Consider the following 14,089-nt stretch of genomic DNA (forward strand, 5'->3'; position numbering starts at 1 on the left):
CGAGGACACACACTGACACACCAGCATTGATGCACAGGCACACCAGGACACAATATGTGCCCTGGACTTGCATTAATAAGCAGGTACAAAGACACCAGCCCTGACATGCACAAATGCACACTGATGCACACTCACAGATAAACACAGTCTAGCATACAGACAGGTGGGCACGTATGCAGACAGACAGGGCTGGAAAACAGACCCACAAGCCCACAGGGACCAGACACCCAACCACAGACACACATGGAGAAGAGGTAAACCAAGGACATGGCCCTCTGTCCCCACCTCAGCTCCAAGTTACCTTCAGGCAGCCCTTGGCTGTTTATCAGCAGGATGGGCTGCTACCAGTCCTTGAATGCCCAGGCCCATGAGTGAGTACTCCCATGGCCCTACCACTTCATCCACCCCTCTCCACACACACACCCACCCAGATACAGTCACCTCTCAGGGACCTAGGAAGTAAAGGAGGGATGATACAATCGCATTCCTGGTCTTTGTCGCCTTCTCCTGCAGGCCTATCTATAGGCCTGAAGCCTGGCTTGTGAGGCTCCCATGGCTCTCTAGGGTCCCTAGATCTCCTCAAGTGTCTCTCACCACTTACAGTTTGGCCATGAACCCAAACCGCAGGAAGTGGAGAGAAGGCTGGAGAGGCGTTCTCATACACTTACCCAGCTTCCCTCCTGTTGCTTGCCCAGTTCCATGGCAAAAAAAAAAAAAAAAAAGGAACAGAGCCTCGGCACCTGGGAGGCTGGGCCAGTGCCTCCGCCCCTGCCCCAGGACCCAGATAAGCAGCCTGGTTGCAGTGGGAGGGGCAGGGCGGGCAGCCTCCAAGACTTAAAGTGGCAGGTGAGGCAGGTCAGGACTAGTGGTAAGATGTGTGCTTATGTGTGGGAATAGGGTTGGGGAGACTGATGGAGTTGGGGGAGACTGTGCCTGCCACTCTGCCTGTGCCAGGCTTACTGCCCCTTCTCCAGGATGAGACCCCAGCTTAGAATGGCCATGCATTCCCATCTAGACCAATGCAAAAACAGTGAAGAGAAGATGCAGCAGGCCGGGCACGGTGGCTCAAGCCTGTAATCCCAGCACTTTGGGAGGCCGAGATGGGCGGATCACGAGGTCAGATCGAGACCATCCTGGCCAACACGGTGAAACCCCGTCTCTACTAAAAAAATACAAAAAGACTAGCCAGGCGTGGTGGCGGGCGCCTGTAGTCCCAGCTACTCAGGAGGCTGAGGCAGGAGAATGGCGTAAACCCGGGAGGCGGAGCTTGCAGTGAGCTGAGATCTGGCCACTGCACTCCAGCCTGGGTGACAGAGCAAGACTCCGTCTCAAAAAAAAAAAAAAAAAAAAAAAAAGAGAAGATGCAGCAAAGGAAAAGACGGAATCTGCCTCATCTCACCCCCATCCAACACAAACACACAATCCTATACCCTCATCCAAAACTGTCCCAACCTCTTCCAAAAGCATCTCCAGATGCTTCAGTTCTGGTTCTCATCAGTTCTGATTCTCCTCCTCAAACCAGTCCCAGGGTTCCTGCTCACCTCCCAAAGAACCCTGTTCTGCTTGCAAGGACAGAGGGCAGAATCCATTCTTCTGTACATGGGCTCGACTGTGTACACACCAGCCAGAGCCCCTTAAGCTCCCTGAGTTATCTGGGGAATCCTGGCCCCGACCCAGCTCAGATGCCATCTCCAGGACAGCTGCCTAGAGCCACACCCGGCCCCTGCACACACCCACACGCATGCACACGGACACACACAGTCACAATTACAGAGGCTGGCTAACGGTCAGGCCAGGGTTGCCTATCCTGCTCTGTCCTTCTTCCCTGCCACCCACACTCCTAGATGATACTGCCTGGGCCAGGGTGAGCAGCTCCCACCCACTTGTAGACGCCAAAGAGAAGCAAAAAAGGACAAGGTACTTTTCTAAAAAAAAGTCTTAGAGTCAGGAGACTTGGGTTCCAATTCCAGCTCTGCCAGAACTTGCTGTGTGACCTTGGACAAAGCCATTCCCCTCTCTGAGCTTCAGCCTACTCAACCTACTTCAACTTGCTTCTCAAACTGGGAGGTTCAAGGTCTTACCATACCTGTGGTATGTTTTCCTAGAGCTTCACTGTGCTTGAGTAAACAATGTGAAATTTAATTTATACATTAAAACAAATGCTATGTTGAATAAATGCAAAATTAGCACGAATTTAAAATAAAGCCTTAGAAATTTCAAAAGAATTTCTTCTTCAGGGCACCAGAACCATAAGATATTGATCACTAAAGTGTATCCTGGAGGTGGGGAACCTTGAGAAGCCCAAGCCCTGTTTGAGGGCCCCTCCCGCTCTGCCAGCTGGCCTGCTCGAGCCCTGGCAGAGACTCTGCCATGGACAGTGGCAAGCCTCCCTGGCACCTGCTCACCAGCCTCTCCATCTCCTGCTCCCGGAGCCGCTCTTGGCGCTGTCGCCGGTGGTACTCCAGGAGGTCGTCCTCATTGTCACTGATCTCTGTGATGCTATTTTTCCGCTCCCTTGTGACAGGCACCCGCAAGTCCCCGCTGGAGAGCTTCCTCTGGACACAGGGACTTTGGCAGGGTGAAGCCCCAGTAAGAGAGCCCAGACTGTAGGCTGGGCTCAGCCTGCCACTGAAGCTGCCCTTGCGGGGTGCCAGAGACTCACCCAGTGTGGGTGAGGGGCTCCGTGTCCTACGGCCCCGTGCCCCCAGCGTCAGGGAGAAGTCCTCTGGTGAAGCCCCATGGGCTGCCCAGCGCCGGGGCCGAGGACTCTCTGCCACTTCCCTGCTTAGCTTGGGATCTGGGGTGGTCCGGGTGGGCAGTGGGGAGAGGGCTCGCCGGGACAGAGATGGACTTAAGGGGGGTAGTTCTCGCATACTGTCCAGGCCCCGCCGGCCCAGGCGGGGACTCTCAGGAGGCTGCAGGGTACGGGTGGCTAACCCATCTGAAAATGTTCGGCCCACCAGTTGGCGTGAGGGGCTAGTTGTTAGCACCCGCTCACTGCCTGGAGGCTCACGGAAAGGGCTGGGAGGGCGGTCCTGGAGTGTGCCAATCTTGTTTCGGGGAGCAGGGACTGGAGGCTGGAACTTAGGGCTGCCAGGAATGCTGGTGGGTTGACTGAGAGCACCAGAAGCTGGGTATTCACTCAGGCTGATGGCCACCACAGGCAGCTGCCCACCCAGCCGGGGGCTCTCAGTGGCTCTCCGGGCCTCCGCCAACACAGTAGCTGCAGGGCTGTCTGTTAGCAGACCCCGGAGGCCAGGGCTGGGAGGCCTCTCATGGCCCCCTTTCCTGCTCAGCCGAGGACTCTCAGAGCGAGCACCACTTGGGCGGGACTGTGGGGGCTGCAGGGCCAGATGGTAGCTGGAGGAACGGGCAGGTACCAGTGGGGGCACAGAAGGTCCTGGCTCTTGCCCACTGGGTGAGTGACTGGCACAGCTTCCACTGCTGGCTGGTGAAGAGAGTGGAGAGAAGGCTGGAGAGGTGTTCTCATAGCTGGAGCCCACAGACATGGCACCAGGGCTGGTTGGGGGAGACAGCAGGTAGCGCCCACCATTAGCCATCGGCGACAGTGGAGAGGTTGTGGCAGGCTTCTTGCCAGCAGCTCCAGGCTCCTCTAGCACCAGTGAGTCCATGATCTCTTGCAGGTCCTTCTCAATAGAGCTCACCAGGGAACTGTGGCTGGCACAGGCCGAGGGTCCCCGTGTTGCAGGCTGTGGGGTGTGGTTCCCATTTACCAGACTTTCTGATTCTGCTGGAGGGAAATGCAAAGGTCTTTGACTTTGGGGAGCTGCATATGCATAAGAGCCAGAGCACTAGCCTACTTCCTCCTAGCACAGTGAGACTAACAGAGCTCTGGAGAAGAAGCCAGGAGATCTGGTTCTGGTACCACCTAGCTCTGCCACTGACCTGCTATGCAACCTTAGCCAAGTCACTTGTCTTCAGTTTCTCCTTCTGTAAAGGAAGGGAATTGGCAGGGCCTTCCTGCCTGTGACTTAAAACAGTTAATAGTGATAGGCACTCTAAGCCTATTGTTGTCAATTCACCCCAAGACTAGACTCCTCCAATCTATATCCTATATCCCTCCTCAAGAAGGGCAGGTAAGCCAGGCACAGTGGCTCACACCTGTAATCCCAACACTTGGGGAGGCCGAGGTGGGCAGATCACTTGAGGACAGGAGTTCAAGATCAGCCTGGCCAACATGGTGAAACCCCACCGCTACTAAAAATACAAAAAATTAGCTGGGTATGGTAGCACACGTCTGTAATTCCAACTACTCAGGAGGCTGAGGTACGAGAATCACTTGAACCCAGGAGGTTGCATTGAGCTGAGATCACTCCTGCCTCCTGGGTGACACAGCAAACTGTCTCAAAAAAAAAAAAAAAAAAAAAAAAGAGAAGAGGCCAGGCATGGTGGCTCACCTGTAATCCCAGCACTTTGTGAGGCTGAAGTGGATGTATCACCTGAGGTCAGGAGTTCGAGACCAGCCTTGCCAATATGGTGAAACCCCATCTCTACTAAAAATAAAAAATTAGCCAGGTGTGGTGAAACGCACCTGTAGTCTCAGCTACTTGGGAGGCTGAGGCAGGAGAATCACTTGAACCCAGGAGGTGGAGGTTGCAGTGAGCCGAGATCGCGTCACTGCACTCTAGCCTCGGCGACAGAGTGAGGCTCCATCTCAAAACAAAAAAAAAAGAAAAGGCTGGGCGCGGTGGCTCAAGCCTGTAATCCCAGCACTTTGGGAGGCCGAGATGGGCGGATCACGAGGTCAGGAGATCGAGACCATCCTGGCTAACACGGTGAAACGCCGTCTCTACTAAAACATACAAAAAACTAGCCGGGCGAGGTGGCGGGCGCCTGTAGTCCCAGCTACGCGGGAGGCTGAGGCAGGAGAATGGCGTGAACCTGGGAGGCAGAGCTTGCAGTGAGCTGAGATCCGGCCACTGCACTCTAGCCTGGGTGACAAAGCGAGACTCCGTCTCAAAAAAAAAAAAAAAAAAAAAAAAGAAAAAAGAAGGGCATTATAAAAAGAAGATGGGCACCTGCTGCAGAGCTGGCCAGAAGTTCCAGGGGCTCCTAGTCTAATAGTACGTCAGGGCCTCCCACCATAGGAACCAGAGGCCCAGGATTAAAAAAAAAAAAAGAAAAAGAAAAAGAAAAAGCCTCCAAGGCTGGGCGAAGGGTGTGTCTTCATCCAATCAGAGGTAGGGGAGGGAGCTGGTGCTAATGGCTGGTTCCTGGAAGCCAGGCTGCCAGCAAGGAGGTGAAGCTCAGTGCCTCCAATTATCCCATTAAGCCATGCCAGCAAGAGCCTGCTTTTGCCATGCCTCAGCCCTAGTCAACCATACAGGAGTCCCTGGAACCACTGCCCCAAACAGCTAAGGGAGTGACATGACAAGGCTGGGGTGAGGGCAGGGTAAAATTAACTAGGGAGTAGACTGGGAAACCAGGCTTCTGAGCCCCCAGAGGACTGGAAAAGATTGAGGGTGGGGAGAAGAGAAGAGAAAGACTTTGCAAGACTGAGTCTGGGTCCAAAATTATGGGGACTGTGTGGGATATAGTCAGAGGGGTTGCCATGGATACTGGTAATCCCAGTGACCACTCACCTTTCTTCAGGTCCCCAGGCTATCCACTTAGGCTGCTGATACCACCCCCCTAGGTGTACCTGACATCCATGTCCATCTGCCCCAGCATCTGTCACCCCATAGCCATCTAAATGCCAGCGCAAAGTCTGAGATGGTAGACCCAATAATAGCCTCCTGGTCTGCACCCCATCCCCTATGCAGCTGGGCTGAGGGGGCCTGTGTTGGTTCCCCAGAACAATCACCAATTCTTTTCTGGGGATCAATAATTCACACACAAAATACAGCTGCTCCACTGAGTCATCAGCGGGCAGGGCATAGAGTGAGGGTTGGGCGAGGCCCAAGGACATGATCCCCACCACAGCTTACAGGGAGTTCAACCTAATGCTTCCTTCTGCCCCTCAGGACACCCTAGAGGGTGAGGCTCCCTGTGGTGACACAAGTGGGCCAGAGTTCCAGACACTGAGTGGCAACCTCCAGGGCAGTGGGGTACAAGCTGGCAGAGCCCGCCATCCCTTAAGACACATAATTTCCCAGTTTTACCTAAGCAGCACTGCCTTGGTTAGCTCTCGATGGTCCCACTGCCTGGCATTCTCCACCAGCCCATGGCCGGTGGCAGTGAGCCCAGACCTTAGGTATTGTCTTGCCCTAACACTCCAAGTGTGGCTGAAATGAGCAAGGAGGACTGCTGAAGGAACACCACCAACCCAGCCCCCTGCGCCCCCCCCACTCTGGTACCTACCAGGAACAGGGCTGTAGGGGGGCCCAGGAGCTCGGCCCCCTGCTGGAATCATGCTTTTCATCCACTTGGCTTCAGCCGGGTGGTTAAAGCGAAGGAAGGTGGACTGACCCAGGCACAACATGCAGCCTGCAGAGAAAGCAAACACTTGAATACCGGGTGTGGTGGCTCACACCTGTAATCCCAACACTTTCAGAGGCAGAGGCAAGTGGATCACCTGAGGTCAGGAGTTCGAGACCAGCCTGGCCAATGTGGTGAAATCCCATCTCTACTAAAGATACAAAAAATACAAAAATTAGCCAGGTGTGGTGGTGGGTGCCTGTAGTCTCAGCTACTCAGGAGGCTGAGGCCAGAGAATTGCTTGAACCCAGGAGGCAGAGGCTGCAGTGAGCCGAGATCATGCCACTGCACTCCAGCCTGGGTGACAAGAGCAAAACTCCGTCACACACAGACACACACACACACACAAAAATGTTCAGCGAACACCGACACCCCTGTCCCCCAACCCCAACCTGTATGCATGATCCATCTATCTGCCCCTTGGGGAGAAGGGTAGAAGAGTCAGTCTGAGAGGCAGCAACTTCCAGGGTCACACAAAAAAGCTCTGAGATAGGGAACAAGGGGAGAAACCATAGACCAGTCCGATGACCTGGGGGAGTCCTGAATTTGCTCCCACTCTTTATTGTTTTGTGACCTTAGGAGAGCTGTGTGCTGCAAGTCTAGGGAGCGATCACCACCTTTCTTTCTGACTAAGCACCTTCTGCATGCTCCCTGGTCTCCCCTGGCATCAGGCCAAGACTAGGCCACTGGGCCCGGCCTCAGCCAAGCACATTCCCGGGCAGTAGACACAAGCCCAGTCCTGCCCAGGAAGTGTGAGCACCTGGAGGGGGAGGGCATGTGGGAGCTGGAAAATGTAGCCAGGGGCACCAGGAGTGTGCACAGTGGCAGGTGTGCCCACAGGCATCTAAGTGTAGCTGGCAGAACTCCACCTCCCAGCCACACCAGGTGCTGTCGGGCTCCCGCAGAAGATACTATATTGGGAGAAGCCAGAGCCCTGTTGCTTTCTACCACCAATCCTTCCAATTTGTCCACACCCCTGGCCCCCGGTCTCAGCCTCCTGTCTACCCAATCTGGTGCCACTTGGCACCCCAAGCTTCACGTCAGTCTAAGACTGGCAGAGGAGTCTACATTCCTGGATGCTGAGACAGTTCAGCTCAGGCAGGCCACAAGGGCAAGGGGCATCCCAGGCCACGTGGGTACCTTGGCAGGTCCCTAACTAAGAAGCTCAGGAGCCTGTTCCTGGGATCCTGGGCATTGCTTGGGTTGGGGGTTTAGTAGGCTGAGAAGCCCATGGCAGATAACCATAGTGGATAAAGCCACTCACTATCCTGGCATACACAAAGGCCCTACCAGGTAGTTAGACACCAACAATTCTAAAGGATAGAGAGGGAGCCTTCCCTGCCAAGTCACCAGTCAGAGAAGAGGATCCCACAGTATTCATAACTGGAATAAATGATAGCCAACCACACTGTCCACATAATTACAACCACAGCTGTTTCAGAAAGAGCCCTGTCAAGCCCCTCCCCCTCCTTTTAGCCATTTAACAAGCTTATTAGTGATGAGTTCACAGGGTCTAGACAGACCCACTCAACCCAGGGTCATGGGTGGTGGGGATCAAGAGCCTGACCACAGAATCCAGGCCGGGAAGGAGGTGGGGAGTCTGAGTGGATTCCAGTCCAGCAGTGCCAGGCCCACCCAAGTAGGATGTAGGCATCTAGGGATCCTTCGGTTGGGCCCCTATAGCTGTGTGTTTTCTGCCCCCTCCTCAGCCCTTCACCCTCCCCCACATAAGGGGGTGTGGCCGTGCTGCCTCTGGGCTATAAATAGTGATGCCAGGCACCAGAGCTGGATCCGTATTAATAGAGCAGGCAGGAGGGCAGCAGGACTGAGAGCAACCCAGCTCCTGCCCAAATTAACTTTCTATTTGCATGCAGAAGCTTCAGGCATTGCCCCAGTGCTGGCCCCTACAGCCCCTAGGGGTCTGGCCGGCCTGTTTCTGGGAAGAAGCCTCCTCTCTGCCCACTCCCACCCCACACCCCCAAAGGCCAGCCCTTTCAGGGAGCCCAGGAACCCCTGCCCATCCTGCCAAAGTCACGGTCAGTGTCCCCCATGCCCAGAGGGGATCAAGGTCCAGCTGTGTGCAGGTGGGTGGAGGAGCTGCACATCTGGAGGGGAAAAACTAGGCGAAGGAGAGGGTGAATCCTATCTGTGAGAGATGCAGAGGAGAAACACCAACACAAACAGGCTCACACTCATACACACTCATAGTAACACAACAGACTCATGGGCGTACATGCTCACACACTCTCAGAGCTACTGTCACTGCCCTCCTGGTCACACAAATAGAGTGGACTGGCCAAAGGGAGACCAAGTGAAGGGAATATGGGAGGAAGGGCCTTGGTCCTTCCTATCAGAGACCCTCCTTGGCCATAAGGTAGACTCCCCTCATTCTGACCAAGACCCTTTAACCTCATCTGAGGGAGGTGAGTCCTAAGGAGGGGACTGCCGGAGCGCTGGGGAAGATAAGGTCTACCGACTGAGAAGTGCCCCCAAGCCCAGAATCCCCATTTAGAAATGTTCAGGGAACACACACAATCGAGTCTCTCCGCCTCAAGCTCCCAAAGAAGGTCAGAGGACCCCATGCCCCTCCTCCCGCCCACCCTCCTCAAGACGCCCCTCCCAGCCCGAGCTTCTCCAAGCTTGGCGGCTTGGGGTCTGTGGCTGGCCCGGGGCTGAGGACTCACCGCCGAAACCGGACCTCCAGACCGCTCGCCCCCGCTAGCTCGGGCCCGCCCGGGGCCTTTGAGGGGGCGGGCCGACCTCCTGAGCCGCCGGCTCCAGGCTCGGAGCGAGCAGCGAGGCAGCGAGCAGCCGCCAATGCCCGGGGAGGGGCGGGCCGGCCACCAGCGGCGGGGGAAGGGAGCCAGGGAGGGAGGGACAAAGGAGAGGAGGAGGGGAAGAGGAAGTGATGGAGGAGACGAGTGGAGAGCTGGATGGAGAGGGCGGGGCGGGAGGATGCAGAAAGGCAGCCGGCTTGGGATCCTGGACCCGGGGCAGGAAGAAAAGTGGGCGGGAAGGAAAGGTTCAAGGGAGGTGACTGAGTGAAGGAAAGGTGAGAGGTAAGTACAGAGGCCAGAGAGTGAAGAGCCAGGAGCCAGGAGTGAGGCCAAGCAAAAGACAGGGTCTCATTCCCAGCCCCCTGTGGTAAGAGGGCAGCGGTAGCCGGGCTGGCCGGCTCTAACTGGCTGTAGTACCTTGGGCCAGTCACACCCTCTGGCCTTGGCTTCCTTATCTACCGAAAGTCAGCTCTGACATTCCATGTCCATATCTGAGGGAGAGAAGGAGAGGAAAGCAGGGGCTCTACAGGTCCAGCTAGGTCACTAGGTCCTGCTCTGGCCCTTAGGCTGTCACTGTAACAAGGTCACCCTGGGCTAGGAGTTCAGGCCAAAGCAGTGCTCTGTACAATGCAAGCACTCAGCCCACCTCCTGTCTCCACCCTAAACACCTCCTCTTCCGGCCCCACTCCCGGTAGCCCAACCCATGACCCAGAGTGGACCAAGGCACTGCCCTTTCCAGCCAGCCAACTTCCTGGGCCCTTGGAAGCCAGCCCGCACCCCAGCCACAGCCTCCAGTTGTGCTAGACCCAGCAAAGAGCCCTCCGACCCCAATAAGGTACCCATCCTACTTGGGAAACAGATATCTGGAGCCCCCAAAGTCAGGCTGAGATTCTGAGTCAGGCAGGTGTTTTGTTTTGTTTTGTTCTGTTTTTTTGAGACGGAGTTTTGTTCTTGTTGCCCAGGCTGGAGTGCAATGGCGCAATCTCGGCTCACTGCAACCTCCACCTCCCGGGTTCCAGCGATTTCTCCTGCCTCAGCCTCCCATAGCTGGGACTACAGGCATGCGCCACCACACCCAGCAAATTTTGTATTTTTAGTAGAGATGGGGTTTCTCCATGTTGGTCAGGCTGGTCTCGAACTCCCGATCTCAGATGATCCGCCCGCCTCAGCCTCCCAAAGTGTTGGGATTACAGGCATGAGCCACCGCACCCAGCCCAGGCAGGTATTAATACCTACCATCCAGCCAGGTCCCCCAGTTCCTCTTGTTCCAGGGACCTGGCCCCTGCACACCAGAGCCTTACGGGACACAATGTTGTATGCTCTCAGCAGGCAGCTCACACAGCCTGACACAGTGTCTCTCAGATACACACCAACACTTGCTCAGTCACGCTGACACTACTTCATCTCTGCATGCTCTGAGTCACACAGACACCCTCATTAAACACACTGTCTGTCTCTCACACACCTTTATTCTCATGCACACATCCCCCAGACAACTCCTTTTAGTTACACACTCACCCAGGCATAGCTTTCCTTTCACTCAGTCCCTGGAGAAACTCTGAAATAAAATCAACCTCTTAGATGAATAATCAGGCAAGTTTTCCATTCTTGCTGAACAGCCCACTAGCTCACTCACCCATGCTGCCGACTATGTGCATACACATGCACACGTGTGCACACGTATCTTATTCCCTTCTGAGGAAAAAGGAAGAACCATATAGGGTCAAATGCAAAATGAAGGGAGGCTTAAAAAAAAATCTCAGGAAGAGTGATTCATCGGTCTGGAAACTGTGATGGCCAGCTGGATAGACCTAGGCAGACACAGAGGATGCCCGCCAATGAGAAATAGGGCAGGAGGCAGACACAAAGAAGTGGGAAGCTGGGAGCCTTCGCTCTGCCCTCCTTCCTTTGAGCTTTATTAGTCAAGATTGTTATCAGTCTCATAACAGAAAAAGGTTGAAGGCTTCACTCCCAATTTACAGATGGAATAACTGGGTGGGAAAAAAAGAGGTTCAATATCCTGGATCCCAGAGAGAGGCAGCTGGATAACCCAGAGATCCGGCTCCCCAGTCACACTCCTCTGCCGGCCCCTACATAAGCCCCTACCCACCAATGAGAGGCTTAGGGAATGAAGGAGACTGGAGACCAGTGCTCGGAGGAAATGCTAGGAGTAGATGGGGACCTACTGTCTAGACAGCCTGGGCCCTGAGCTGGTGGCTTTCTGGGTCCTCCCCTGCTTGGTTCCCTCCCAGATCTTTCATGTGGTCTGGCGCTGTGGTCTCAGGGTGGGGCAGCCTAGACCCAGATTGAGATTCCTCCTCATTCCCTTGGTCCTATTCCGAGCTCCACCCCTTGCTCTGTAGAGAAGAGGGCAATGTGGGATGTGCCAGGATGCCTGGGTACAGGGGGTGGAATCAGGACCTTCCTGGCTCCCTCACTTCATGCTCCTATGTTCACAGCTCTGTGCTAAAGGTTGGCATCTGTTTTCTGCCCGCCTCCCCCTTTCCCTGGCCCAAGCATATTCCTGCTGGAAGAGCCTGTCACTGCCATCTCTGCTTGTCATGAAGTGTGTCTCTCCAAGTTGCCTATGGCTGGGCACAGTGCCCAGAATGATGCATCTAAGGCCAAAGTAGGCTCCTTGTTATTCCCAGGGTAGCCCTTGTTTTTCAAAGAGGAGGGTCGCCTCTACAAGGCCAGATTAGGGGAACAAGGAAGGGAAAATGATCCTCTTGTATATATGCCAACAGATAGGCATATGACCAGTGAGGTCTCATATACACATAGGAGTACATACACAGACATTTTGGTACCATCAGTCCTGAGTTCACCCCTACCGCCCACTTGAACACACTGATCCATAAATACAAAGAAAGACACAAACACAGAGATTCGTAAGCCCAGAGTCACAAACACATCCGGAGCTACATAAACACACTCCAGTTACACAGACACACAGAGATAGCACATGCACCCCCGAACCACCCAGTTTCCAGGGAAACACTCCCAAGAATGTCCGGAGTGGGGCCAGGCAGGGCTGGGCTTGGTGCCTTGCTCCAGAGATGAGACAAGGAAACCCTCAGCTCCTGGAGCCCAGGGGAGGGGGAGGACTGGGGAGAAGAACACCCATTCCTTTGTGCCTCTGCCTACCCCTCCATAGGCTGCCAAGCTTTGGAGACAGGCAAGCCCAGACAAGAAGGCTATGGGGGATGGGGAGAGAAAATGGGAAGGGGTTTAGGGTCAGAAGAGAGTGGGAGGGTACATACTTGGCTGGGTAGGCTTCTGGCTGGAGAAGAGTCGGGAGGGGTCACTGGGGCCACAGGAAATGCCTCAGAATTCCATCTTGGCCCCAGGCTCTCCCTCTTCTCAGGGAGCTAAATGATGCACCGGAAAGAATGAACAACACAAGCATACCCTGCTCGCAACATGCAACATGCAGGGGAAACAACGTTCTTACCGAGGAATGTGATGGGTTTGGGGCAGGGGTAGTAAGTGCTGAGCCTTCTTTGAATTTTGTCCTGCCTCTCCTTGCTGCTCTACTGTCTCATCTCCATGCTCCCAAATCTTAGAGAAGATGCTGTCTCTGAGACTGAACAGAACTGTTAGGAACCTGCTGCCATCATAGCCAAGCTCCAATTTTGGGGGATTCCTTCTCTCATCCAAAGTCAGAGACCGTGAAGTCCTGGAGAAGGCAAGGGCCTGCATGCTGCTACTGGTGGACCTGCCTCCCTGAAGTCAATTTTTGCATGCCCTGCCCCCTACCCGAGGGCAGGAAGAAAAGACTGGGGTTGAAAAAAAAAAAAAAAAATTAGCCGGGTGTGGTGGCAGATGCCTAATCCCAGCTACTTGGGAGGCTGAGGCAGGAGAATCACTTGAGCCTAGGAGGTGGAGGTTGTAGTTAGCCGAGATCGTGCCACTGAACTCCAGCCTGGGCAACAGTGCGAGACTCCGTATCAAAAAAAAAAAAAAAAGATGGGGGAAAGGTCAGGTCTCCTGAATCAGCTGTGAAGGAAGTGACATTGAACGGCCTTAAGGAGGATGAAGAGAGAAGGAGACAGTGGAGTGAGTAGGATGGCCACTTCCAAGGGGCTTCTAGGCAGTAAGAGCCCCCAGAAAACAATGGCCATCAGAACCTGCTCAGAGCCAGGCTTAACCCAAAGTTCCTGTCCTCCTGTTAGCCTTTAACCTCACCTCTAACCTCCACCCAAATCTGTTTTTCTCATTCTCCTAATCTGACAACTCACTGTATGAACTGATGCCCAGAACCCTGTTTCCAGGGTGAGCACACCTGGTCTGTCGAAGTGCCACCTGGGCCAACCGCTTACCTGCCTGCTAACCATAGTAATCAGGGGCCTAGATTTTATTTATTTATTTATTTATTTATTGAGACGGAGTCTTGCTCTGTTGCCCAGGCTGGGGTGCAGTGGCGCCATCTCATCTCACTACAACCTCTACCTCCCAGGTTCAAGCAATTCTCCAATCTCAGCTTCCCGAGTAGCTAGGACTATAGGTGCGCGCCACCACACGTGTCTAATTTTTGTATTTTGGGTAGAGACAGGGTTTCACCATGTTGGCCAGGCTTATCTTGAACTCCTGTCCTCAAGTGATCCACCCGCCTTGGCCTCCCAAATTGCTGGGATTACAGGCGTGAGCCACCATGCCCAGCCAGGGGCCTAGTTTTTAGAGCCACCTCACACAACAGAATGGCCTATTGCTTTGGGTTATATTCGTGACCCAAAAGCTACTGTCAGCAGTCTCATAACAGGAGCAGGCATGTCCTCAGATTTCACCCTTGCCCCATCCCCATCAGGAAGTATTGTCCTCCTCTTCAGCTTCTCAAAACAACTTCCTCTTGGCATCATGGAACAATGCCATTG

The 14,089-nt window shown here is 54.4% G+C and overlaps 1 protein-coding gene across 30 annotated transcripts in view; it reads right to left on the reverse strand.

Moving 5' to 3' along the window:
- Nucleotides 1-14,089, reverse strand: part of PHLDB1 (pleckstrin homology like domain family B member 1) — a 51,878-nt gene that overhangs the window by 28,508 nt on the left and 9,281 nt on the right. For 26 of the 30 annotated variants that reach the window (XM_031652899.1, XM_031652898.1, XM_003910785.5 and 23 more), the window contains 2 exons: nt 6,322-6,447; nt 2,406-3,751 (listed from right to left, as the gene is read on the reverse strand). In XM_031652899.1, the coding sequence (XP_031508759.1) occupies nt 2,406-3,751; nt 6,322-6,447 (1,472 nt within the window). Of the gene's footprint in view, nt 1-2,405; nt 3,752-6,321; nt 6,448-9,122; nt 9,267-14,089 lie in introns of those variants that run through there. The other 4 variants (XM_031652901.1, XM_031652893.1, XM_031652903.1 and 1 more) reach the window with 3 other exon arrangements.

The sequence above is a fragment of the Papio anubis genome, chromosome 12 (genome assembly GCF_008728515.1).
Source record: "Papio anubis isolate 15944 chromosome 12, Panubis1.0, whole genome shotgun sequence".
NCBI lineage: Eukaryota > Metazoa > Chordata > Mammalia > Primates > Cercopithecidae > Papio > Papio anubis.